Source organism: Mytilus edulis, chromosome 9 (genome assembly GCF_963676685.1).
Source record: "Mytilus edulis chromosome 9, xbMytEdul2.2, whole genome shotgun sequence".
In the NCBI taxonomy this organism is placed as follows: Eukaryota; Metazoa; Mollusca; class Bivalvia; order Mytilida; family Mytilidae; genus Mytilus; species Mytilus edulis.
Window position 1 is genome coordinate 22,125,771 of NC_092352.1, and position 26,256 is coordinate 22,152,026.

The window sequence follows — 26,256 nt, forward strand, 5'->3', positions numbered from 1 at the left end:
TAACATGTAAGCCTATGGAGCAGTCAATTACAAGACTGCAACCTGCATAGGGTATTTTTTCATATGTTCACTGCAAGAAAGTAGCTCATGTGGACTTTTGTGTGCCCAGAATGATAAACATCATGATTTAAGGACTTTTGAAGAGAAAAAAATCATGGGGTATCAAGTTACACTGAAAAAACTGAAATTATGTAATAATTATGCTTTTTTACACTTGACACTATTCAAAAGTATTTATAGATAGAAAGCACAACAGTTTGAGGCAAATTGAGATTTTGATGCTATTACATACATGATTTTCAATTAATAAGAACATAGACAGATTTTTTTTTCAATGATATCTTCTTCTTGTGATGAGAATTCTAGTTGCACAGTTTTATTGAAAATGAAAAAGTTAAAAAGACAGCTACATACAAAAGTAATATTTTTCTTTAGGGTTAATATTTTTATGGCTCAATTGTTAACATTTAGGTTGAATATGTATAAAATGAACTTTTGGTGAAAAGATTTTCAAAAAATGTTCATTTTAAATGAGTCTATACTTCTTTTCCTGTCTGCGACACTGCATGGTTAATTGAAATTTCTATATTTGGGTTAAAAATTTGTTTAAAAAGTAGAAATTTTCTAAAACTATCCTTCTTAACAAAGATTTTTGTGATTAGGTGTGACAAATAATCAATATTCTTACCAAAAACACCAACTTGAATATTCAATTTGTTTTTTCTTGAATTTTATTTCAAATTTTATATGCATTGGTGTGTCAAGTACAGTCTAAAAACCATGATATAGTAGGCATGTATAAAGACCAGTATAGTAAATTTTGACTTCAACAAGAGGCCCACTTGGGTAGATTTCATTGAAAAAAGGGGGAGGGGTAAACTATTGAATGTGCTTCAATCAAACAGAAAGAAAAAAAGAAAAATAATAGATAAGAATACTCTTCTAGCTTCACAGTATCCAAATAATAAGAAAACATTCATAAAGATAGACTAAAATGAGATTTACAGAACATTTGATAGACATGACTGATTTCCAAATTTTGCCTGTTTTCAGAACGGGGTACTGCTTTAATAGTGGTTTTTTTTATGAATACAACCAAGAAGTTCTTTAAATAGCACTTTTTATGTTCGAATATGGCTACTTAATGAAACTAAGTAAATGATTTTTTTTAAGACATGTCATTATTGTTATAGGTACTAGTCTTGTATTACAACTCCAGTTTCCGGTGCATGTCAGTTTTGTAGAACAGTTTTCCAACTATTAATAAGTCGTGTAGGTAGGTGAAAATTAATAAAACATTTACTTGAAGGTGCAATATTATTGTTAACATCCATGTTCTGAGGCAGGTGAATAGTTTATTTATTGACACTCATACAACCACTCATGTACTAAATAACACGAAATAATTTTTCAATGCTCCAATCTCGTAAATCGATTAAGAAGAGAAAAATCAAGAATTTAAAATTGATACTTTTAATCGGAAGAGCATTAGTTCAGAAACAAAATAAGTTAAACTTATTAATAGGTCATGGAGCTCCTTTTCGAGATATTTGATTTTTAAATTATGACGGGAAAAGGCTGACTCTGACTTTTACCTTATATTTGAATTGGTATTATTTGGGTCTCCAATGAAAAGAAAAGAAATCAAGAATTTGCTTAACTTTTGGCAAATGACCTTTCATGACCCTAGTTTTTTGGTGGGGTTCGTGTTGTTTATTCTTTAGTTTTCTATGTTGTGTCGTGTGTGCTGTTGTTTGTTTGTCTTTTTCATTTTTAGCCATGGCGTTGTCAGTTTGTTTTAGAGTTTGACTGTCCCTTTGGTATCTTTCGTCCCTCTTTCATGAGAATCATGAGCTATCTAGTCTTATATAAAAAGATAAATGGGTGTTATTGGGCAAAATATTTTACCTTGTTTCATATGGTAAAAAACCAAGGATTCCGAATATCTAACAAATTCCAAAACCTCACCTTACTACATTCTTCAGTCAAATTTAGGACAATAATTCAGTACAGTTCAAACAATTTGCTTACAGACAATTCAGTACTGTTCTGTGGCTTCATTCAGCCGATTATATATTTGTGTGTGGTAGTGAATGCATCGATTTTTGTAATGTTTTAAAGACAATATCGTTCCATCGCACTCAAACAAAATTGTTTTCCTAGGTCAATTTCTGGACATATAGCTTTTTTATTGCTGTTTTTCTGCAGATATTTGGTTTATCCAGAAAAGCTCTACGGGCCATTAAACATTTTGAATTAACTGTGACTTCTTCACCGTGTCATTTACAGTGATCTTTCAGTGAATAACAGTTTTGTAGAACAGTTTTCCAATTATTCAGAAGATGTGTAGTTATATATCTGAAAATCAATATAACACTTACTTGAAGGTAAAATACCATTGCTTACATCCTTGTCCTGAGGCAGGGGTATAGTTTATTTATTTACACTCATACAACTCCTCCTGTACTTAAATGAAGCGATAATAGTTTTTCAATGTTCAAATTTCATAAATCGATTAAGAAGAGAAAAACCAAGACAACATACATGAACTTTAGGGAACACATAAACTACAAAAGGGACGGGAAGGGGTGCAGGTAACACAAGAGTGGAACTTTAATTCCATATAATAACATCTACGTCATCTGATTATATTTTTTGTTTGTGCGTTGTTCTGTGATGAGTGTTCCTGTGTGCGTTTGTGTTGTATTTCCGTCACGTTGTGTTGTTAGTTTAGCGATATTTTGTTTTTTTAATTTTGTCGGATTATATATGCAATTATTTTAGATAGTAAATGAATTTAAGTCTGAAACGGTCATAAAAATTTAAGTACCATCTGAAAAGTCAGAATAATAATGTGTGATTAAATCATGTTAAATTAAAAAAAGCACAAATGTCAATACTGTTCCCAAAATTTGCGTACAGATAATTCAGTACTGTTTCGTGGCTTCATTCAGCCGTTTACATATTTGTGTGTGGAAGTGAATGCATCGACTATGTCATGTTTATGTTTATAAAGAAACTTGACTTTAGATAATTTCAGGTCCATTTGTGGACATATAGCTTTGTTCATGCTTTTGTTATCTGATATGTGGTAAATCCAAAAAAACAGACTTGAACCCGTATAATTTATTAATGTTATTTTCATTTTTAACTTTTAATAAATAATAAACACTTTGAATAAATTTTTACTTCTTCACAGTGTCCGTTACAGTGCTCTTTCAATCTATAGCAGTTATATTTCAATTGTTAAGAAGCCGTGTAGGTATATATCTGTAAATAACTATACCATTTCCTTGAAGGTGAATTATTGTTGTTTACATCCTCACCTTAGGTCTCTGCAGGTGAATAGTTATTTACAATTATACTACATCTCCTGTATTTAATAAATAATGGCAACAGTAGTATACCGCTGTTCAAAACTCGTAAATCTATGGACAAAAAACAAAATTGGGGTAACAAACTAAAACGGAGGGAAATGCATTAAATATAAGAGGAGAACAACGACACAACATTAAAATGTAACACACACAGCAACGTACTAAGCATTAGACAAAATCTGATGAGAATAACCAATATAACATCAAAACCAAATACATGAATTTGGAATAGAAAAGTACCGTGACACGTCTTCTTACAGTAATATGAATTCACACTCAAATATAGGAGAAAACAAACGACACAACGGAAACACAACGTAAAAATGTTACACACACAGAAACGAACTATGATATAACAATGGCCATTTTCCTGACTTGGTACAGGACCTTTTTAAGAAAAAAATGATGGGTTGAACCTGGTTTTGTGGCATGCCAAACCTCGCACTTTAATGGCATTGTTAAATTTAACATTAAAATGACAACATAATCATACAGGACTACAATACAAATAAATAGGATAACGTATTTGGCAAAGAAGCACATCAATAATAGATAACAAAAGGCATCAGGTTTAAAATTCAATACGTCAAAAACGCGCCTCGTCCACACAAGACTTACCAGTGACGACCAGATATAAAAGTTCGAAAGTCAAAAAAAGTTACAAAGTTGTACAGCTCTGAGGATCAAAAGTTGAAAAACGTTGTGCCAAATACGGCTAGGGTTTTCTGCTTATGATACAATGTAAGAACATCCTTATTATTTAGAGCAATTTATGCTATAGCATACAGTAAATTTTATCAAATGAATATAAAAGATTTACATGATAAAACTGACGTCTTAACTAATTACAGAAAACAAAACCCGAATACATAATACATTGAAGACCAGCACAGAAAATAGACACACCCGACTTAGTCCAGGCCTCAACGCAAAAAGTCATAAAAATTACGCCACATACGAAGTGGTGAAAAGGCACAAAAATTACGTCACGCAGACATTGAATTTTTGAAACCGCACAAAAAAGACGTCACATTTGAAAAATTATATCTCAAAAATAAAATACAAATAGGATTGATTTAAGATTATAATAGAACTAAATACTGATATTACATTTAAACACAATGCACATTGCAATACTAATTAATAGCAATTAACTATATCATATATATGTCCGGTTTGTTTTGAATCTAACTTCAAACATAAAATATCGTACAGATTACGTTGAACAAAATCAAAACTAATAAATGAAGGCGGTGATTAATTTTCTTTACCATAACACATGAATATAATAGAAAAGACGTCAACCAATTTGACAAAATCCGATGAAAATTACAAATATAACATCAAATTTAATACATGAATAATAAACGCAAGAATAGTTTTCCAATGTTCAAATCTCGTTTATCAATTAGGAAAGGACAAATCAAGATAACAAACTTAAACTTAAGGGACCACGTGAACTCCAAACGAGTTTAGGTAATACCAGATTAGAACTTCCATCACATTTACGTCTTTCTAGATTATATTATTTGTTTGTTCGTTTTTCTGTAATGACTGTTCTTGTGTGTTTTTGTGTTGTATTTCTGTCACGTAGTATTGTTAGGGATATTTTTACATTGTCATTTAATCGGGAGGTTTGGCTAACCATTAAACCAGGTTCAACCAACCATTTCTTCCTAAAATGTCCAGTACCAAGTCAGGAGTATGGCAGATGTTATTTAATACCTTGTTTCTATGTATGTTGGCGTTTGTTTTTAGCACTTCAGTCACCCTTTGTTTTCCTGTTATTGTTGATGTGTTTCCCTCGGTTTAAGTATGTATCCCGGATTTGGGTTTTTTTATCATTTGATTTATGAATTTTGAACACCAGTGTATATGACTATTGCCTACATTTCCATATTTCTATCAAAAGATTATTTTATTCTATTATTACAGCCGATTTTGTTTAAAGATTTACTTTAAGTTGAGGTTATTAAAGGTCATCATTTTGGTTGTATAAAAAAGACATTTTGCGATTAAAATTATTTCCAGGTCTTGAGAAGGATAAATTTAAAGGAAGCAGATTATAGATTTTCTTTTATTTTTTGGAAAATTGCAAGCTATCGTAATCATTTTCAAAGACCCTGAGGTTCACCTACAATTCAAATATAAGGTAGCAATACACAGTTAGGAAAAACACTTAAGATTGACACCCATAATTTTTTAACACCCTCTTTCCCTTTCTTTCTAACAAATAAGGCTTAATATTTGTGTTATGCATTTGTTATGCATGTGAAACATAATCTTTCATAGATTTGATTTCCAATAGTTATAATGGTGAAATATAATCTCTTTTTAGTAGTGTTGTCAACGGTTAACCGTTTGAACAACCGAATACCGAATACCAAAAATGCTAAGCGGTTAACCGGACTTTTTTTTTAAATGTTTGATAGATTTGATTTTAATTTGTATTGAAATCATTTAATAGTTATGTTTTCTTTAAAAAATTTCGTCGTGCTAGTTTAATTCACATATCAATTGTTTATAATGATTGCTATTGTTAATCCCAAAATATGAAATTATTAAAACTTGTCACGTCAGGCTCTCAGCTCGGGGCAAGATCTTAAGACAACATAATTACATGTAGTATTAAAAGTCAAACTTCGCCAGGAATCTCCACAGACAAGCCTTATAATGTCAAAGGACAAACTTCAATTAATCGTATTATAAAAACGTAAATGTATAACTTGTTCTTACATCTGTGTGTAGGGTACTATAGATAAGTCTTCTACCATTAACTTAAACTACCGGTTAACCGGTCAATCGGTCGAACGATTATCCGAGTAACAGGTTAGGCAAAAGTGTACGATTTGACAACAAAACTTTTTGGTGTAACCATGGGAACGATCTGCATTTATTTGATACAAAATATTGCAAAGGGGGAGGGGGGGTGTGAACATGTCACAAAAGTCTTCATAATTTGTAGTAGTTTGCCCAGTATCGAAAAAGACGTCTAGTTAACGAGTTTAACGGATAACACACGGCTATTTTTATTTGCAAACTATTGCAAAATATTTTTCAATCATGAATGTCGTCGTTGTCACGTTTATCAAAATTTTGTGGTTTCTTAGGGTACCCAAACATACCTCATTATACAGCCCATCTTCAACACGAAAAATAAAAGTATTGCTTTCTGTGTTATTTGTTCAACTGATACTTATCATTTAGATGAAAAATTTAATTTATCATATAACGAAAGCTAAAGATATTTATACAATTAAGTATAAGTATTTCATTATTTTAGTAGGACTATTATTTTAGCCGAAATTTACCACATTTTGAACGAAACAAATTTATTGCGTGTTACTTTCACGGGATTTTTACTCTGATTACATGGTTCATATGTGTGCCAAATATCTTACGGGTAATATTAATCGATGAAAAGAAAAAAGCAATTAAAAATACAAATTTTGTGATAATTTTGCCGTTAATTGTTTTTTTTAGCTTACACTATTAGATCATTAACTAGGACAATTGTCACTAACTTCATTTCTCTTTTTTGCTTGTTGTATGGTCAATTTGTTTGTTTTGAATAGTCCAGTCTGTTTGAAGATACTTGTTTTGTAACTTGAAATATCATTTTGTTGGTTTTTATTACTTTTATTGGGTTTTTTTAATTGATAGTTTTTAGGGGCCAGCTGAAGGACGCTTCCAGGTGCGGGAATTTCTCGCTACATTGAAGACCTGTTGGTGACCCTCTGCTGTTGTTTTTTATTTGGTCGGGTTGTTGTCTCTTTGGCACGTTCCCCATTTCCATTCTCAATTTTATTGTTATAATTGCAATATACAAAACAAATCCTTCGGTCACGTTTCAGACCCGGAATATGGCACACACTTACAGTCCTGTAAACAATTATCACACCCTAAGCGAAGTAGGAATGAAAGGCAATTGGATAAGTGTATTATAACTTATATGTCATGGTTCTTCTTTTGAATTGCTCATTAATATGCGAGGAATTAACACAACAGCTTTATCGAGGCTATTGGAGGACGGAAAGATAATGAGTGTTTTAGTATATTGCACGATGCTTCAGAATCTTCGTACTGATGATTACAAAAGTTTGTGCCACCATTCTTGCTATAAATCTTACACTAGCAGACACAACTGCAGTTATATTAAAGCTGAATCAAGTTCTTGTTCTGTAAAAGTGTTGCAGGTCAATATAGAAGGTCGTCAAATTCCTGATAAATTTCTTTGGGTCAATGAGAGCCCGCAGGCCTTAATCAGATTTTTTGGTGAACTGATTGTTCGGCATCTACTCTGAAACCAGAGGTGTGCCTTTCAAAGTCAGGATATTCATACAAGACAAGACAAGACAAGACATATGGTAGATCAACATTTACTATGATAAATGAAGAAGTCATATTCTATTTAGCACTTCCAATTACCCTAAATCAGCTCAGAAGGAGTTTTCAGGTTTTTAAAAAATATTTTGTACGCCCGATGAGTAGAAACTCGCATAATTTAACATGCTATTTATGTAGACAAAGAGTTCGATGTGAAAGGAATAAAGGGTAGGCTAATAATAAAGTCACAAGATACAGATTGTTTGATTTTATGCGTTCATAAGTACAACTGAGAGGTTTAGCGCTATGAAACCAGGTTTAATCCACCATTTTCTACACTTGTAAATGTCTGTCCCATGTCAGGAAGTCAGGAATATGACAGTCCGATTGAATTCTCCTCGGAGTTTAGTTTTTATGCGATTTTACATCCCCTCCATGCAGCATACGAATGAGCTATGGTTTCAAACAGGCACTTTAACTTGAACACAAGATTTGCGCTGCTATTTACCTGTCCATGACACATGTAAAAGTATCGGGTTTGCCACCTGTACATTGTACCAGCCGCATATGATGTTACATGATGCGATACAATGTAATCGGTCTTGGTTAGGATTGATAGGCGCACTGTTTTTTAGTCTTGAAGGACAACCCAGATGATTTCACCGATTTGTCAAACCTGTATTATTGTGACATCGATTAATCGGTAGATGCATCTCGAGATCTTGTTGTTAGGTTGAATGATCTCAAGTCAAAACTAAAAAATAGGTCATTGTCCTGAAACAAATTGAGCGTAAAATTGGCTACAATTTTAAAATTTCTCCCTTGTCAAATATTTTTCTATGAATCTCCTTTTAAACAATGTGAAATAAAAGCTTCACTACAGACGTAAAGATGTCTTCCAAAATAGCAAAACTACCCATACATTCTCTTCTTCAGTTCGAATGGAAAAAGAAAATGACTTGTATATCTAGAAGGTCAGATGTCATCCGAATTTCTGCAAGATTTAGTTTGTACTTGTGAGGGGAAATATGTGTGTTTTCAAAGGGTTGCATTTGCTTTGACAAAATCTGTCATGTACAGATGTATGCCCATGTCAGGCAAATGACATAGGTCAAAATGTAAATACTCGTCTGATTCAGTTAGAAACATTGATGACGATGTATAAGATTTCATTTTTCTGTATGTACCTTATAAATCATTGTTAGCTATCGAATATAAATTAAGAAGTCCATAATATTTTCTAAACAATAAATGAAACATATAATCAATTTTGATATCGTTGGAAATAAAGTAATAATCTTTCTCGTGGGGATCCGAAAGATATGTAAATTTAAAACAAAAACTGCCATATGTTCTCTGACCTTGGTATGGTTGGTTGGCTTAAGGTGGCTCGCGGGTCTATATCAATTTTTTTTTTCGTAATATAGGATTTCGCTATATTTTTCTATAAATGAACCTTAACTTATTCTCAATAGAAAAATAAAATAAAACTAGATTTGTAATTGCTAGCAATAACGGATGGCACCCTCGTCCCCCCATTGCCAGGGGAGCAGCAGCCATTTTGAAAATTCCAAAGTCAAAGAGTGCATCTACACCTGTAAGCTATCATTTTTGCAAAATTTCATTAAAATTGGAGCATTTTGAAATTTTGGACAATTTTGCCGTTTCCATGGTTACGGCGGCCATTTTGGAAATTCCAACTTCAAAATGCAACTCCGCACATGTCAGTCACTATTCCTGTTAAGTTTCATCCAGTTTGCAGCACTTAAATTCTTTTGGAAATTTTGAACATTTGTGCTGCAACCATGGTTACAGTAGATAATTCCAAAATTCTAAAAGCAGACATCTCATTGTCACATGTCATGTTATATATCAATACAGTTTCATTTACTTTGGTGCACTACTCTCTGGGAAAATGCTGATTTTATGCATTTTTCCATAGGGTCAATGCAAAACTTGGTCCCAGTTTCCATGACAACGGCGGCCATTTTGAACTATCCAAATATTGTCTTGACATCTTGGCATACTGGAGAACATTTTCATAAAGTTTCATCCAGTTGGATATATAACCAAAGAGTTAGAATTTTTGATATTTTAGCTGTTTCCATGGTAACGGTAGCCATTTTGAAAATTCCAAGATCAAAATGCAGCTCAGGCCATGCCTGTTACTATTTATGTGAAGTTTCGTCCAGTTTGGAACACTTTGAATATTTTCGGATTTTTTCTGTTTCCATGGAAACGGCAGCCATTTTGACCATTCCAAAATCAGGTGCACAACTTCACATGCTGGTGCACATTGTGGTATAGTTCCATCAACATTGGTCAACTCAATTCCATGAAACTGCGTGGACAAAATGTGTGGAAGAAGAATAAGGAAAAAAAGAATCGATGAATAACAATACGTCACCCCAACTCCGTTGAGGGTGCCATAAAAATGGGGTCACCGTTCATTTACGCTCACAATCTACCTTCAAAAGAAGCATACATTTTTGTAAAGGTCCTTTTTCCTGTTGAACTAATTGGAGAAATAGAGGTAATATCGAAATAAAAAAAGAACTGAATTACAGAAATCGCTCAAATTTTACAATAGTTTAGTTTAAGTAATGCTTTTTTGAAAATAATAATAAAAAATATAGGTCACCGATGAGTTAAGAAAGATATTTCAATTTTAAGACTAAAAAATGGCATTTTTGCAGCAAAAGGCGATAATTTGGAGCTTATTTTAAAAGTCATCTGGGACCAAAACGAATTGATTTTTTTTAATGAATTTTGTTCCATATGATAAAGTAACAACTAATAAAGTAATTATTAAAATTTGTAATGAAAAAAATTAAAAGACCATAGAACGTAGTAGGTTATACTAGTCTCGATCATAATTTTCTATTTGCATTTGCATTTTTTGTGTGTGTGTTTTAGGCCATACTGTTGTCTGCTTGTTTTCATTTTATAAGTTTTAAATGTTCCTTTAGTTTGTCACGCATTTTTTTTTTTTTTTTTTTTTTTGCGTTTGTTTGTAAAAACATCGGTGCTGTACATAATCCTCTCCCTTTTTACATTTTTGGAATACAATATTTGTTCATTTAGTCATCTGTAGATGTACATGTAGGGAGGGGTGTTTTACCTGTTCTAATAGACGTTTTGTTTTCATAACTTTGCCCCCTTTCTTTGTTTGCAGTAATGTTAACTTCTTCAAAGCAAATTAAAGCTACACACAGAGCTTTAAATTCAACCAAGTTCGACGTTAATTTCGGAACAAATCATTTATATATACTATTTCGCATCCAATAACAAAAATTTGATATTTACCTAAAAATGTCAGAAATTGACGAACACCTTACTATCAAAAGACGTGAAAAACACATTTTGTTTTCGACAATTGATTAAAGTTAAGATCTAAAAAAACATCTTCAGATATTACTTGTAACGAATTGAATACAAAAATAACAAATTTAGAAATTGAAATTGAAATAGGTCAAGGTCACTGTTTTTAACAGCTTTTTGAAAACTTCAAATTTGCACCCTATATGCCATAAAGTCAATATAAAATCATTTTTGACGAAACAAATATAAAATAAGTTCTAAATGTAGATTCAAAAGATATTCTTCTATAAATTAGTTGTTTTTATTATGCTCCAAACTCATAGATCTAGGAGAATCAAGCTATCTGAATGTGACTGTGCATTGTTTGCTTTGACCTTTTGACTCTGATTAAAAAAAAAACATGACCACGATGAGGCTTATTCTCCTCTTTCCAATGATATCAAATATAACCGTGTGTTATTCCGTTAAGGTAAATCGATCAAATTTGTTGATTGGGCACCCTACTATTGGTTCAAAGGAAAATTTCCATCAATTAGAGTGATGCCTTCCCCGAAACTATAGAAATATACCTATCAAGAGGTACAAAAAAAATCATTTGCATTTCTGCTCGTTTATTCCATAAAACTGAATTGAAAAGACCGAGCGTCAAATCTTTGTTGAAAAACACTACACTAATTGCTAGATCTATGGGTGGTACGGATATGAAGATACGGACTGTCAAACATTTAAATGGTATATAAAACATGCTAAAACAATCTAAATGTTCACATCAACCCACCAAGAAGGCTGCAATATTCTTAAATTATTTAAAAAACAATTTTATTGTATAACATCTTTTATATTTACAAAATTCACCTTGGCCATAAGGCGAAACTAAACTTCTAACTGTGTATTACTACCTAACATTAAACAGTAGGGCAAAAATACCGGACTCAAATGTATATTCAAAAAGGGAGGTAATAGAAAATGACAAAATCAAACCGAATCAACCAACGAAACGATTTAAAATCAATTGTCACATTTCTTACTTTGTACAGACACTTTTCGTAGACATCATATGATCTGTAGCTTTTATTCTTTTTTATTCAGAAATGAAAATAAAGAATTCACGATAACGACGTTTTAGTTTTGTCTATTTCAAGTAATTGTGAAGGACAGGTTTACGGATTATTTCTTTCAAGAACATATAACTGTACTTAGAACATATAATTGTAATTAGAATGTTTTCCATGAATTTATTCAAGACTTTATGTTTACATTCATGTATTGATTTTTAATGCTTTTTCCTGTTATAAACAAATTAAGATTCTCTTGTTACATATTTATCAAGAATTTTTTTTTTTACTAAAACGTTCGTTAAGTTCAGATTACGTTCATCATTAAATCAAGAGCACACCATACAGATTAATGCAAACGTTATACAAAATTAGTAAAATGACAGTTGAATTAGTGCAAAAGTCGGTTATTAAAGAAAAAGGATAAATTAGTGCAAACATTATACAAAATTCCACAATGGTAGGTCGCCCATTCATGACGACAACATCACTGTCTTGTTTCTGCTGGTTTTATCAAAATGTCTTCTTAGGTTCTTGTGATATAAATCGCAATTTCGTCTGTCAATGGAGACATAGATAACGAACGATCTTTGACAAAAGGTTACGTACGATTCAATCCCATCTATTTGATGTTCTAGAATTGCACAAATACGATGTTTTGTACTCTGATTTGGGGATGTGTAATACTACGAAACATGACAAATAAATGTAAATAACGGGACTTTGGAAATAAAAGTCCCTTGTTTATTTAATCTGATTATTTTTAATACAAGTGGGTGGTATTAGACATGCTAGTTTCTAATGAGTACCGTGTCAGTCAATCATAAGTTAAACAAATGTGGATCCTTATAAAGGTTTTTGACATTTTTGGTATTCTATGGTGTTAAATAGTTAATTAGTAAATATTAGAATTCTTTGCTCGATCTTACATTTTTCTACCTTACAAGTAAAACGACACATTTATTATGCTGATAATGTGATATAATATGAGGTGTAAACGACTGTCTTAAATCTTCTAATAGATTAAGAAAGGATATGGGGTATCCATCCATAATATGGAATTATTACAAGCGCAATTACAAACAAAACACACAAAAAGCAATAAAACGCTTTTATCGATGTTTTTTTTTTTTTTTTTATCTCAGAATCACAGTAAGGCCATCATCACGAAAAGCAAGAAAGAAACACTCTCATTTTACTGCAAGTCACAGACGGCTAGCAAAACATTTGTTAAACATTCGAATATCCCCAGACAAGGTGTATAAATCGGACATTTTTTTGTCATTTCCCAGCTTAAATAGGAATCTTTATGCAACATATCTTCAGTTAACATATTTCCAATATAACACGTCTAATATTTCTAAAGATTTATTCAAAGCATATTTTTGTTTGAAAGATTGCCTCAAACAAAGTTAACTGAAGATAGGTAGCATGAAAATTCCTATTTAAGCTTGGAAATGACAAAAAAATACTTAAGCAGACTCTCAACCCGACACAAAATTTCAAGATTTTAATGTAAAGCAACGCTTAGACACATATATGTGTAACATGAGGTAAATATCCAATAGTAAACATGATTTATAATACAATGGTGACATTAGACAGAAGAAACAAACAAAAAAATTCATACAAATCAATATACATACCACAATAAGTTCTAGCTTTCTAATAAAAGATGACACCTGTTCATGATTGCAGAGTTAATAGTTATCAAAGGTACCAGGATTATAATTTAGTACGCCAGACTCGCGTTTTGTCTACATAAGACTCATCAGTGACGCTCATATCAAAATATTTATAAAACCAAACAAGTACAGAGTTAAATGTCTTCTCCTCGAGGTCATCATGTGTTACTTGATGTATCATTGTGTTGGTATTTCATTTGTGTACTGTTTGTGCTTTTCCTTTTTGTTAATTTCCTGTGATGCCGATGTTGTATTTCCTTCGATATATTATTTAGAATTTGCCTTGGTATGTTTTTTCGAACATTAGTAAATTCCTTGGTTTATTCGCGGGACATTATTTTATACCATTCAAATAAGTACACAGAATAAATTGATATAAATTATTTAGTTTTCAAATATGTATTCATTTGAAATGTTCCCGGTGTTTGGTGGGTATTAAGACTTTTTTAAACGCACGTTTTGATATGTGAATGAACGTTGATATTAAGACATGTCTTCATATCCATTTTCTTTACGTTATGCAGTTGGCCTAGTTATTGTTAAAATGTTTTTAATAATCTTTCCAATTTGAGTTCACATGCTACATCGATCTTTTAAGACATAAATGTTGAACCAATCCAACATCCATGAGAAATATGTTGTCTTCTTAGATAAAACCCTAACCAACATTGTGTTTGTGTGTTATTCAAATTACAGTATACTTGTTGATCAAGGAATGAGGTATCGACAATTAACTTGAAAACTCAACCTATATCCTCACGGCTCTTTCCAGAAAGAAATACTTTATTATCATAGGAATGTTCTTTTGGAATTTCAACCAAAGATGAAGAACTGGATCTTTCTGCCCTGTGTTGGATACCTACATAACATACATGTGCTTAGTTTAAATGTTTTACTGCTTGGTTTTCAAAGTGATCTATGAAACTTTCTTGTAATTTATCAAAATCAATCTTATCAGCAATCAAATAGTTACAAAAAAAAAAGGTACCAGAATCATAATTTAATACGCCAGACACGCGTTTCGTCTACATAAGACTAATAAGTGACGCTCAGATCAAAACAGTTAAAAGGCCAAACAAATACAAAGTTGAAGAGCATTGAGGACCCGAAATTCCAAAAAGTTGTGCCAAGTACGGCTAAGGTAATCTACACTAAGGGATTAGAAAATCCTTAGTTTTTCGAAAAATTTCAAGTTTTGTAAACAGGAAATTTATAAAAATTACCGTATAATTGATATTCATGTCAAAACCGAAGTGCTGACTACTGGGCTGGTGATACCCTCGGGGACGAAACGTCCACCAGCAGTGCTATCGACCCAGTGGTGTAAATAGTTATGAAAGGTACCAGGATTATAATTTAATACGTTTAATAAGGCCAAACAAATACAAAGTTGAAGATCATTGTGGACCCAAACTTCCAAAACGTTGTGCCAAATACGGCTAAGGTAATCTACTCCTGGGGGTAACAAGCCGAAGTTAGTATGAAACTACCTAGTCTAAGAATCAGATGTAGATTCTGACAAATTTCAAGGATCAAGAAGATTACATAAGATTTAAGTCTCTTTTATCTTGCAATAGTATTAAAACATTTGACTTTTCTACTCTTTTAACAAGTATTTCATATTTTAAAATAAACAAAAACATTGAAATAATCTGTCTTTTTTTTGTTTCATGGACACGAACAGCTGACGTAGTTACAAGTAGCACGCATACAGAAGGAATAAATCGTAGTTTGTTAAAGATCACACTGATTCCAAAAAATTTCTTAGAAACTGACATGAACAAGATTTTTGATTTCTTCGCTGAATACATACGATATTTAAGGGAGTGTAATAATACAAAATCGAAACTCACAAGCTTTTCTTATTCTTTAACTTCACATTCTTATATGTGGATGATGTTTTCTCACTAGATAATTTATACAACTTATTAGGGTCGGTTGAGAACAAAACTTTACAATAAAAGAGATAATTTCAGCTTTCCAATTGTGAACTTTCCGTTTCTATAGAACAACATTCCAGCAGCGCCTACATGAGGAGTTATATCTTTCAGCTGAAACGATATTTCAAATTTTGCATTACTATCACCGTTCTTTTGATAGAGTCTTGCTTCTTACAATGAAACTATTGAAGAGTTCCAAATGGTTAAGTGAAATCATCCAAAATAAATGGACCGTTATAAAATATCTGTTTCGCAAATTAAGATGGATATGCTCGAATTTTCGTAACTAGAACGCTATCCACTTCTCAAATATTACCTACCGATTTATACTTATCACTGGGGTTGTACTTATATAAACAACACGACAGGTTCCACAGCGACAGGGGAGCAAGATCAGCGTACGTGTTTGAAGTACATCAGATTATCTCTGATTTTAGGTGGATCGTGTTGCTCCTTGCATAATTTACTATGTTATGTTTTATGAGCTGCTTTTTGTCACTTTGTCGTTTGTTTCTGTCATAGTATTGTCAATTTATTTTCGAATTATGAGTATAAAATAACTTTTTTTGTATCTATCGTCGTTCTAAATCTTTCCTTAGGAAATTTGTAGCCCTATATTTTTGAAAACTTCTTCAACAGCTGATTGAATATCCACAAACAGTAGTATGTTCTTGCTTGTGTTCAATGTTTTTTTTCTAAATTAGCATTATATAGGAAATTTGAATTGAATTAAGAGTTGTGAGTTGATTGCGTGTCATTAATTAGCTGTCTTGGTTGATAATTTGTTGCTTATTTTATAACCTTTGTAAATAACATTTTCATGTTGTGTATTGCTTATTCAAACAATACCTTAATCTGTCATATACCTCATATGTTCACCGTAGTCTAACTTCTAGTATGCATAGCTACTACGTTTATAACTATTGCAACTGGATATGATTGAAATGGGGTGATGGATGATTTGAAATAAAGTCTTCTGCAACAATTAATTAGCACAGTTTATTTCCAAGTATGAGGCACAATATTATAATTATGATCAAGCCTTTACAAGCCATCGTCGGTACAACTATAATATGATAAACAAGAATACATTAATAAGTACAGGTTTCTCAGTCTATAATTGATCACCTTAATTTGATGTGTAAATTTTCTTTTATTCTAAAGACGTTTTCATCATGCCTTCCTGATATTTGCATTCTTTTCAAAATGCAACAATTGGGTTTAAAAAAAGGCTTGATTTATTGAGCTAGATATTAAAGCTTTATATTTTTCAGATTTATCATTTTAACATATTCAAGGTTTGGTTTTGTCTCTTTATCCCGAATCTGATTCCCACCTAATGTTGATTGTGAATAATACTAACCCAAAAAACTATATATTTTAATGTCTGAGATCCCAGGTAGCTGTAAATGAAGAGCTAATAAATAAAAGTTTGCATTAGCGAACCCCAACATAGATGTAAATTTAAACATGAATAAGAAGTGCATTATACCGAAAATTTCCGAAAGTTATATAAAAGTTAGAGAATTTGTTAAGTAGGACTTCTCCATTTACAAAGTATGAAAATTTCACATTAAACATCATTTTACTAACATTTTACCAAAAAACCACAGTTGACTTGTGTCAACATCATAATGAAACATATATTTGAGCAAACCACTAGAGCAGTATTTCAAGACAGAGTTTAAATAATTTGATATTCGTATCTAAAATACTTATCTTAATCAGTGTCATACGACAGATAATGTTTCGAAGGACTGACAATTTCTTTTGCTAAGCTATAATCCATAATTGTACAAAAAGGGCAAATAAGTGGTCTTTCTCATCTGAATTTTCTTCTTAGATTTAAACTAGTTCATAGACAATGGTCAAAATTCAGTTTATAAAACTTAAAAATATTTATTTCTTTTTGTTATCAGATCATTATCTTACGATGTTAAGAATTAGACGTCAGAAGTTCATTTTGACCGAAACTTTGTTTATAAAAATTTTTTTTTTTTAAAGTTCTGCTTTCAACACAAGATAATTATAGCTCTAAGCTTGACATGATCCACATAAATCTGTTATTTCAATTTCTTCTTTTTTGCCATCGTCATCAAGTGTAATTGCATCAGCTACAATATCTTCACAAATTGTTATTTCACCTGCGTCATCGTCGTCGTTTATTGGCGTCACGCCATGTCGCATATTTTGAACCTTAAGATGAGTAACTTTTTGTGCTGTTGTCTTTGATTTATCATCTATATCAGACTCTTCTGATTCCGCTTCTTTCTCCTCCTCCTTCTTAATAAGTTTGGAACGAAAACCAGAACAGGGAATTTTCTCATAAAATGCTTTGCGAAATTGTTTGTTTGTATAGACATAAATTAAAGGATTCCATACAGATGCCGACTTTGCAAACATGGATGCCGAGGTTGAAACAATAACTGGCAATTCACCAAAACCAAATGCAACCCAGAATGCAGCGACTGCATACGGCGTCCATGCAAACATAAAGACACCTTAAATAATAGACAATTAATATTTATGACCTAATTTACAAGGTTGCTTCCATTTGAAACAATAATGATACATCATAACGAAAACATAGACTACAGAAAACTCATAAAAGATACTATACTTATGGAAATACCGCTTGATATATTTGATGTGTCCAACGCACTTTTCTAAGGTAATCTTCATAAGGAATCCCTAAGTATATAACTAACAGATCTACGGTCAACTTAACCCGAAGAAGATAACATTTTGGTTTAAAAAAAAAACAAATTAAGATTTCTTTGCTACGACGTTATTTCCTAGAAAGAATTTCACTTCGATGATTACATAAACTTGAAATTTGTCCATTCTCTAGAAGGAATTAACTTCGATGGTTACATACATTTTTTAAACTTGTAATTTTTCCTACTAAAGAGCTTTATGTTCCTATTATGAAATGTTTCATTGTCATCTTTTTGTAGATTCGGTTATTGAAATCAGTATTGAATATATGTGGATGAAAAAATTGAAATGCACAGGTGCTATCTGCCTTTCCAATTGACATGATTTAAATGTTAGTAAAAATAAATGTTTGGAAGAAGAGATTGAAATGCGTAGGTGCTTTCTATTCAAAATGATTTAAATATTAATAAGTTAGATTTAAAGATCAAATTAACGTCGAAGAGTGTTCAAAAGCTTAGAATCTTTCACGAGTTTTATCTCATACAAAATTATAAGCATAGGTGTATTTTTATGAGTTTTTACACTACCGTTTATATTTCGTATATGTACGAAATCCCTTTCTTCCCAAAACTTTTTTTATCGATTTACCATATGTTTTTATGTTCCTATCAAATGGCATTGCACGTAGAATGTAAGGATTTTTTTTACATTTCCATATAAACGGAAGGTCTCAACCAACTATGTTTTTCTTTTCTTGAAATGGCCTCTACCAAGTCATAAATATAGCAATAGTTGTCAAATAGTCCATTTCTATGTATGTTGGCGTTTGTTTTTGTTGCAGTTAAGTGTTTCTTTTGTTTTGTTGTTTTCTTTCTATAGCTAATGTGTTTCACTGGCTTTGGTTTGCTATTTTCGCTAAGTCGAATGATGAATATTGAAATGAATATTGAACTATTGTTGCAGTTGCAACTAGTTACTACATTTGTATCAGTATCGTTTTTTTGTTTTTTTTATTTTGGTCAGAAGTTTCTCTTTTGTTTTATTTTTTTTCTTTTATTTTGCTGCATTTTTTATTTTCATATTTATTTCAATTTTTCAAATACGTCTGTCTTTACTTATACTTTTATTCTTTCGTGGACTTTTTTATAAGTGTCCTATTAATTGTAAATAAAATCTTTAATTTTGAAATAATGGTTGGTCTGTACAATCCATGTAATGGATATATTGTCATGCAACCATAAGAGAACATTTATTTCAAAATATCACTTGCATAATCATTTTCTTCCAATTTTATGATGACCATAACATTTGAAACTTGATTTGATTAAATACAAACTTACCAATCATTAAAGCAATAGTTTTGGCCATTTTTTTTTCAATTCTTAAGTTCCTTTTGGCTATTCTGCTTTTTCGGTCAAATGCAGTATTCCTTGCCATGGACCGAATCTAAAACAAATTAAAACATTGAAAACTGACTTCTTAAAAACACATTATATTTATAGATATAGAAAGATGTGATGTGAGTGCCAATGAGACAACTCTCTATCCAAATAACAATTTCTAAAAGTAAACCATTATAGGACAATGTACTTCAACACGGAGCCTTGGCTCACACTGAACAACAAGCTATCAAGGGCCCCAAAAATTACTAGTGTAAAACCATTCAAACAGGAAAACCAGCAGTCTATATAGATATCTACAAAAGACGATTAGTAATGTTGTTTTATTCAAACTTTATTTACTCGTTATCACGACTTAGTAACTAGTAATAACGACTTTGCTAACAATGTGTCACGTCTATGCTTTCGCATTATTACAATTAATCTAATTTTAACATAAAACTTCAAACGAACACTATGGTCGGGTTGTTGTCTCTTTTGCACATTCCCCATTTCCATTCTCAATTTTACTATTCAGCTCTACACATGCATTACACAAAAGTGAATTTAAAGTTTTCTTTAAATAGTTTTCTTTTGAAAACTTGAAGGTAAAAATTTGATTGAAAAGCGTTTTATTCAGTAAAGTAATTACTTGGGAATATATCTGAGCATTCCTTAAAGGATTTTTTTGTTGAAAAAAATGTATGTTTTGTTTATCACCAAGTTTGTATTAATTCAGCATTTTTTAGAACTGAACCAGTTAAATTGACTGAATAAAGTGTAACCTTAATTGAATCGGCACAACTATAAATAACACTCAAATAGAAATTTTGGAGTTCACTCGATTTGTCCATTAAACAAGCCAACGCGAAGATTTAAGGATGTTTGCTCCTCCTATATTTGATTTTTTTGTGGGATATTAGGATCATCTGGTTTTAACAATGTAGTGCTAATAAATATTTTACTCGCCAATCCCTTCTTCTCATTTCATACTTTTATTAAATATAATTTTAAAAAGCATTATTTGAAATTCTTATAAAGTCATTTTTATTTTTTCATAGTTTTTGAAAGAAAACATCTCGAGTTTTTGATGAAGTTGATTTTCTCTTAGAGATAACTAGAAACGCATTACATCAATCAATTCACAGGTTATTAATTCAAATGATTAATTCTATCGATGAAGATATTGACCAATTAAATGAAAGGTTATAACGTTTAATACATACCATTTCCTTCTAATGACTGTAAAAGTCTCATATTTATCTCGTATTGATACTAATACCTACTGCTTATATAACAAAATTACATGTATTTATCTTTCGATAAGCTTCCGGCATGCAGCAGTACATTTGTTTAAGTTCACATCTCTTACTTTGATTTTCATTATGAATAAGGTTAACGTAAATCTTTCATGGCACAGAAGATAAAGAAGGACATAAATATCTAAATAAAACCTGCATATTTATATAAAATACATTGCACACATATGTATGCAACAAAGAAGGACACGATGATTTCTTTTCAGGAAATTCTTTAAAAGATGTTAATCAATGTTCAGCTTAATGTCAAACTGGCAGCTTCTAGAAACTTAGCTTATTCTTATCCAGAAAGACATAAAACTTACTTAATATTGGACTAAACATCATCTGCTTGGTCAAACATTATATGTGAAATACTTCTAAGACCCGTCTCTCAGAAACAACCATTTTAAACAGATTCTTAGTATAAAGATAAAAAAAATGCTGATATGATTACAAATGAGATAACTTATCACCAGAGACCAATTGACGTCGAAGATTAGCAGCTATAAGTCACTGTATGTAATCGATATTCGAGAATCATGAAATAAAAATAAAAGAAAATGTTATGAAATTTGAGATTAATATGAAGACAAGGGTGTATATTAAATGTTTTAACACTAAAGGGAATTCAAATGTAGAACATTCCTAACTTATAACTAAAGCTGGAAATCATTTTACAATATTTGAATAAAATTAATACCTGGAATCATACTTTAAAAGAAATAGCCTTTTTACAGGAAACTCTGGTTGTATGGTGTTAGAAAAATGCAGAAATCAAAAATATTAAAAATTTTGTTCCGAAAGTTTCAAAGCATATCTTGTTTCGCAAGACAGAATGTTATCACAGTTAGAGAAATCGTTCACAACGTACAATTTTAAATTGGTCTACCGATTTCAAGTTACAGTTACTGTCCAATAACAACGTCCATATACAACACACCTAACGAAGACTCGTAAATGCTAATAATTCCAAACAAAGTATCAAATTGAATACCTACACGACAATGCTACGTGTTGAGTTACGTTTCAGTTAAATTATTATACTTAATAAAATACATTCAGTAATTTATAAATTCTACAAAAATGAAAATATATTAAAGATAGCTACACAATAATTTACACATGCATGATACAATTTCTAATACGAAACACGTATATTCGAGTGTATCTGTCGTGTTGAATTGTAATTACTCATGCCCGCGTCACACTGTTCCGATTTTTACGCCGATGGCAACACGAATATGGAAATTTTCAAAATCGGGACTGATCGTATTCAGATCGGGCTATTCGTAGTGCCATCGTTAACCATCGTAGAACCATCGGCCACTTTTTCCAGCTTTCGGGGACAACTTCGGGAAGGGTTCTAAATTTTTTAACATGTTAAAAAATTCCCGAAGGTGCGTCCGATGTTGAGGGTTCGTATTGAGTTCGTATCACCATCCTCACCATCGTAATGTCATCGGGAATGCATCTTTGAACATCGTATTGCATTCGTGTTTCCATCGTTTCCATCGGGCAGTTTTGACATTACGATGTCTACAAGAATGAATCACGAAGCTACCCGAAGGTCTTACGATGACAACACGACTTCGTGAAGACCTCGTAATCCCGTCGTGTTGCCATCGAATAAAAGTACGAAGGCGACAAGATGGAACTACGACGGCAATAAATCCAGCTAAAAGTTAGTCAATTTTCGCGCTAAAATACATTTAAAGTGCCATGCGCGATATGCACTGGTCAGTCTAATACGACAGTTAAGAAAGACGTTCACAAAACATTGAGCTCATATCATGTGATTCTATGAGAACAAGAAAGGCAACAGCGTTGTTTCTATTAATTCAAATGGAACAAGAAGAGCAGCTATTACAGGCTCATGATTTACTTTTACAAGTAAAATATTATTTTTTGTCAATTTTTCATATCAAGTAACATAATGAAAATCATAAACGCGCCTCGTACACCAACACTGCAGGTACACGTATATAGGGAAACAAATTTTTCTTCATTATTCTGATTTTTTATGTATCGTCTGAGTTGTTGTCACACGAATGTTTACTCCATAACCATTTTGTTTTCTATACATGTATGTCATATTTTGCCGCATTTGTTGCTTTCCCCACATCCTTCCTTTTGTCTATATTATTATGATATTCTCCTGGAAAGAGCTCTTTTTGAATAAAAGGGATCAACGAACCCATTACCTTACCTTTAAGATAGATCAGTAAACATGGGCATAATTATGGGTGATTATTCAGACTAGTGCACACATTTTACAGTTCAAACAAGGCATCCCCTCGTATGTAACATATTGGGGACAAATATCGACACTATATTTGTATATGACACATGCAGAAAATGGTACGTCTTTTAGACATCGTATGGCCATCGCGCCATCATCGTAATTCATCGTGTAGCCTTCGTAATCCATCGTGTAGCCTTCGTAATCCATCGTGTAGCCTTCGTAATCCATCGTGTAGGCTTCGGCTGAGATATGAAGCTTAAATACCCGTCTTCGGTTAACCTTCGTATGTCCATCTTTTGCTATCGTATATAATTTCGGCACCATCGTACAGACTTCGTTATTCATCGTACTTGCTTCGGTAACTTTTTGGTATTTTAACGAGATCGGGACCAACTTCGTACGAACTTACAATTTTTGCATTCGGCTGTCCATCGTATATACAAATCGGGACAGTGTGACGCGGGCATCATAAAGAGCGGGAAAACAAATAAGGTCTACGTACAGACAACTAAAAATAAATATTTCAATCTAATTTTATTTCTTCAAACGAGTAATCTTGAATAGGCTTTGGATTTTCGAATAGTCTGGCCTCGAGCCACACTATAGAGATATTGGTTGTCGAAATGCGCATCTGGTACAGAATAAAAATTGGTACTGTTTATCTTATTGCACGACATGAATTTATTGGTTGCTGGTAAACTTCAATTGACGCACCTGAAACCAAAATGTTTGTCAAGCTAGAATGAACATTTAAAAACATTTAACTAGAACAGAGAAAACACGTGGTTAATTTGTTAATTTGAGTTGACAACCTCATTTTAAGATGCAAGCATATAATCTTAAATGAAAATTTATCAAAAAATTATTCATGCCCTACAGCGAAACGATGGTTATTACCCAGACGATATCCAAATGATAAAAAAAATATCCAAATAAGTATCGTTCAGGGAATATTAATAATTACTACTGCTCCTACTTGATGTGAGATTCCCTTTAAATTTCATTTATGAGTTTTGCTCTTACGCTGATGCGGCGTGAAGCAATCAAATATCCATCAAACATTAAGTTTTGTAATTACTTTCAGTATATTTCGACCTTTAGACAAAATAGGATTTTACCAGACGCAACGAATATGGTGTGTTACAAAATTTAACATGACTTTTAGAACTGTGTTATGTAAAAGTAAAATGCAATATATAAACCTGCTAGTGTTAACAATATCTGAACATGATCTAACATGATGCCAAAGTATACTACACGAGATGAAAGACATGAAACTACTCACAAACATGCAAAATGATCAGTAAACAAGTGAAAATAATAGTAGACAATCCGATATGATCATGAAAATGTCATGCAAAAAGTATGAGATGTAATAGTAAACTATATGGATATGAACATACAAACGTTAAAAATACATCGCGTGACAGTCAAAACAAGAGAGATATAATATACCGTATAGAGGGTTATTTTCGCTGGGTGTAAATTTTCGCTTATTTTCGTGGATAGAACAAAATCGTCAAAATAAATTCCACCAAATTAAATGTGCACATGCAAAGGTATTGATAAAAATTTTGAATCCGGCAAAATAATAAATGCCAAAATATTTCGTATACCTTATTCAATACAATACAAATCTCGAAATGTTACACCCGCGAAAATAACCCGTTATACGGTAATTAAACTATATATTTTAACGTGAATTTTTATTATGTGATCCTGTGTTATGACCTTTAAAATAAAGAAAAAACAATTAAAATATAAGGAAAACAGAACTCCTAGGAGAGTCCCTCATCATGCTATATACTACTTACTATGAACAACATGAAACTACTCACGAAGTCACTCACCGTCATGAAGACATAATAATAACAATATATCATAATGAAGATTGGTATCCAGTAACAGTTTATAAATATAGCTATGTTGTAGGTAAACGCTGAAGCACTGTTATAATCATATGATATACCACAGGCTGTTCCCGCACCTTCGAATACATATTCACTCCATCCAACAAGAGGCAGGAAGCTCCAGACAAAACCAAAAAAGTAACATAAAAATACTGATATACCAACAACTCTGTGGTTTATTTTGGAAGCTTGAAGAGGCTTTGCTATTATAATGTATCTGTCCACAGAAATTGCAGTTAATATATACAAATTACTCAAGCCTAGTATATATACAGAAAATCCATGGAACACACATCCCGACCATCCCCACAACCATCTATGTGCAAAATTTGAGGCTGCTGGTAATGGTGCTCCTACTGTACACATGAGGAAGTCGCATATTAACAAACTTATGATAAACATGTTGGTAGGTGAACGAAGCTGTTTGTTGGTGAGGAAGACATAAAGAGCGGATCCATTTGCGAGAGTACCAATCACTATTGCAATTGTTAAGTATACACCAAGTGATGTCAGAATCAAAGGAGATATCAATAGCGCTGGAGTGTTCGTTTCGTTATTCGTCATCTTTGTTAAAATATCTGAAAAAGAAGAAAATACTTTGTGGTCTGTGATCTCGATGGTGTCTATGTATAAGTCGCACCTTGATATTTGTTTATAAGCAAACAGCAAATCCTGTTTTAGGTTTACAGATCATGTTTAAAGAGTGTTGAAATAGACAAAACAAGCCAAAAGTACCATAAGATTACAATTACTGTAAACATTAATCTGTGTTTCAAACCTATATAAAATGTTTATACTAGTATACTGAAAAGTTAAATTTTAAAAATATCGAACTCCGATAAAAATTACGTTCAGACACATCAAACGAATTGATAACAACTGTCATAATCCTGACTTGGTACAGTCATTTTCTTAAGTAGAAAATAGTGGATTAAACCTTGTTTTATAGCAAGCTAAGCCTCTCACGTGTAAGGCAGTCGCATAAAATTTCATTATTTTGACAACGATGTGTGAACATAACAACCCGACACAATAGGTAAAAATATCGAAAACAGGGGTACA

General features: G+C 32.0%; 1 protein-coding gene across 1 annotated transcript; it reads right to left on the reverse strand.

The window, feature by feature from the left end:
- Positions 1 to 16,689: 16,689 nt before the first annotated feature.
- Positions 16,690 to 25,768, reverse strand: LOC139489869 (visual pigment-like receptor peropsin). Its single transcript, XM_071276716.1, has 3 exons — positions 25,135 to 25,768; positions 19,703 to 19,808; positions 16,690 to 18,205 (listed from the first exon to the last, which is right to left on the reverse strand). Exons 1-3 carry the CDS (start codon positions 25,756 to 25,758, stop codon positions 17,739 to 17,741), a joined length of 1,197 nt encoding a protein of 398 aa, XP_071132817.1. The 5' UTR covers positions 25,759 to 25,768; the 3' UTR covers positions 16,690 to 17,738.
- Positions 25,769 to 26,256: the final 488 nt, after the last annotated feature.

Bases quoted from the DNA above. Each gene is read 5' to 3' on its own strand.
- LOC139489869 (XM_071276716.1), bottom strand. From the start codon at position 25,758: ATGACGAATAACGAAACGAACACTCCAGCGCTATTGATATCTCCTTTG. The intron at 19,809-25,134 runs GTGAGTGACTTC...AATTTGTTTTAG, and splicing joins ATTATTATGTCTTCATGACG to ATTCGGTCCATGGCAAGGAA. The intron at 18,206-19,702 runs GTAAGTTTGTAT...CTATTATTTAAG, and splicing joins AACTATTGCTTTAATGATTG to GTGTCTTTATGTTTGCATGG.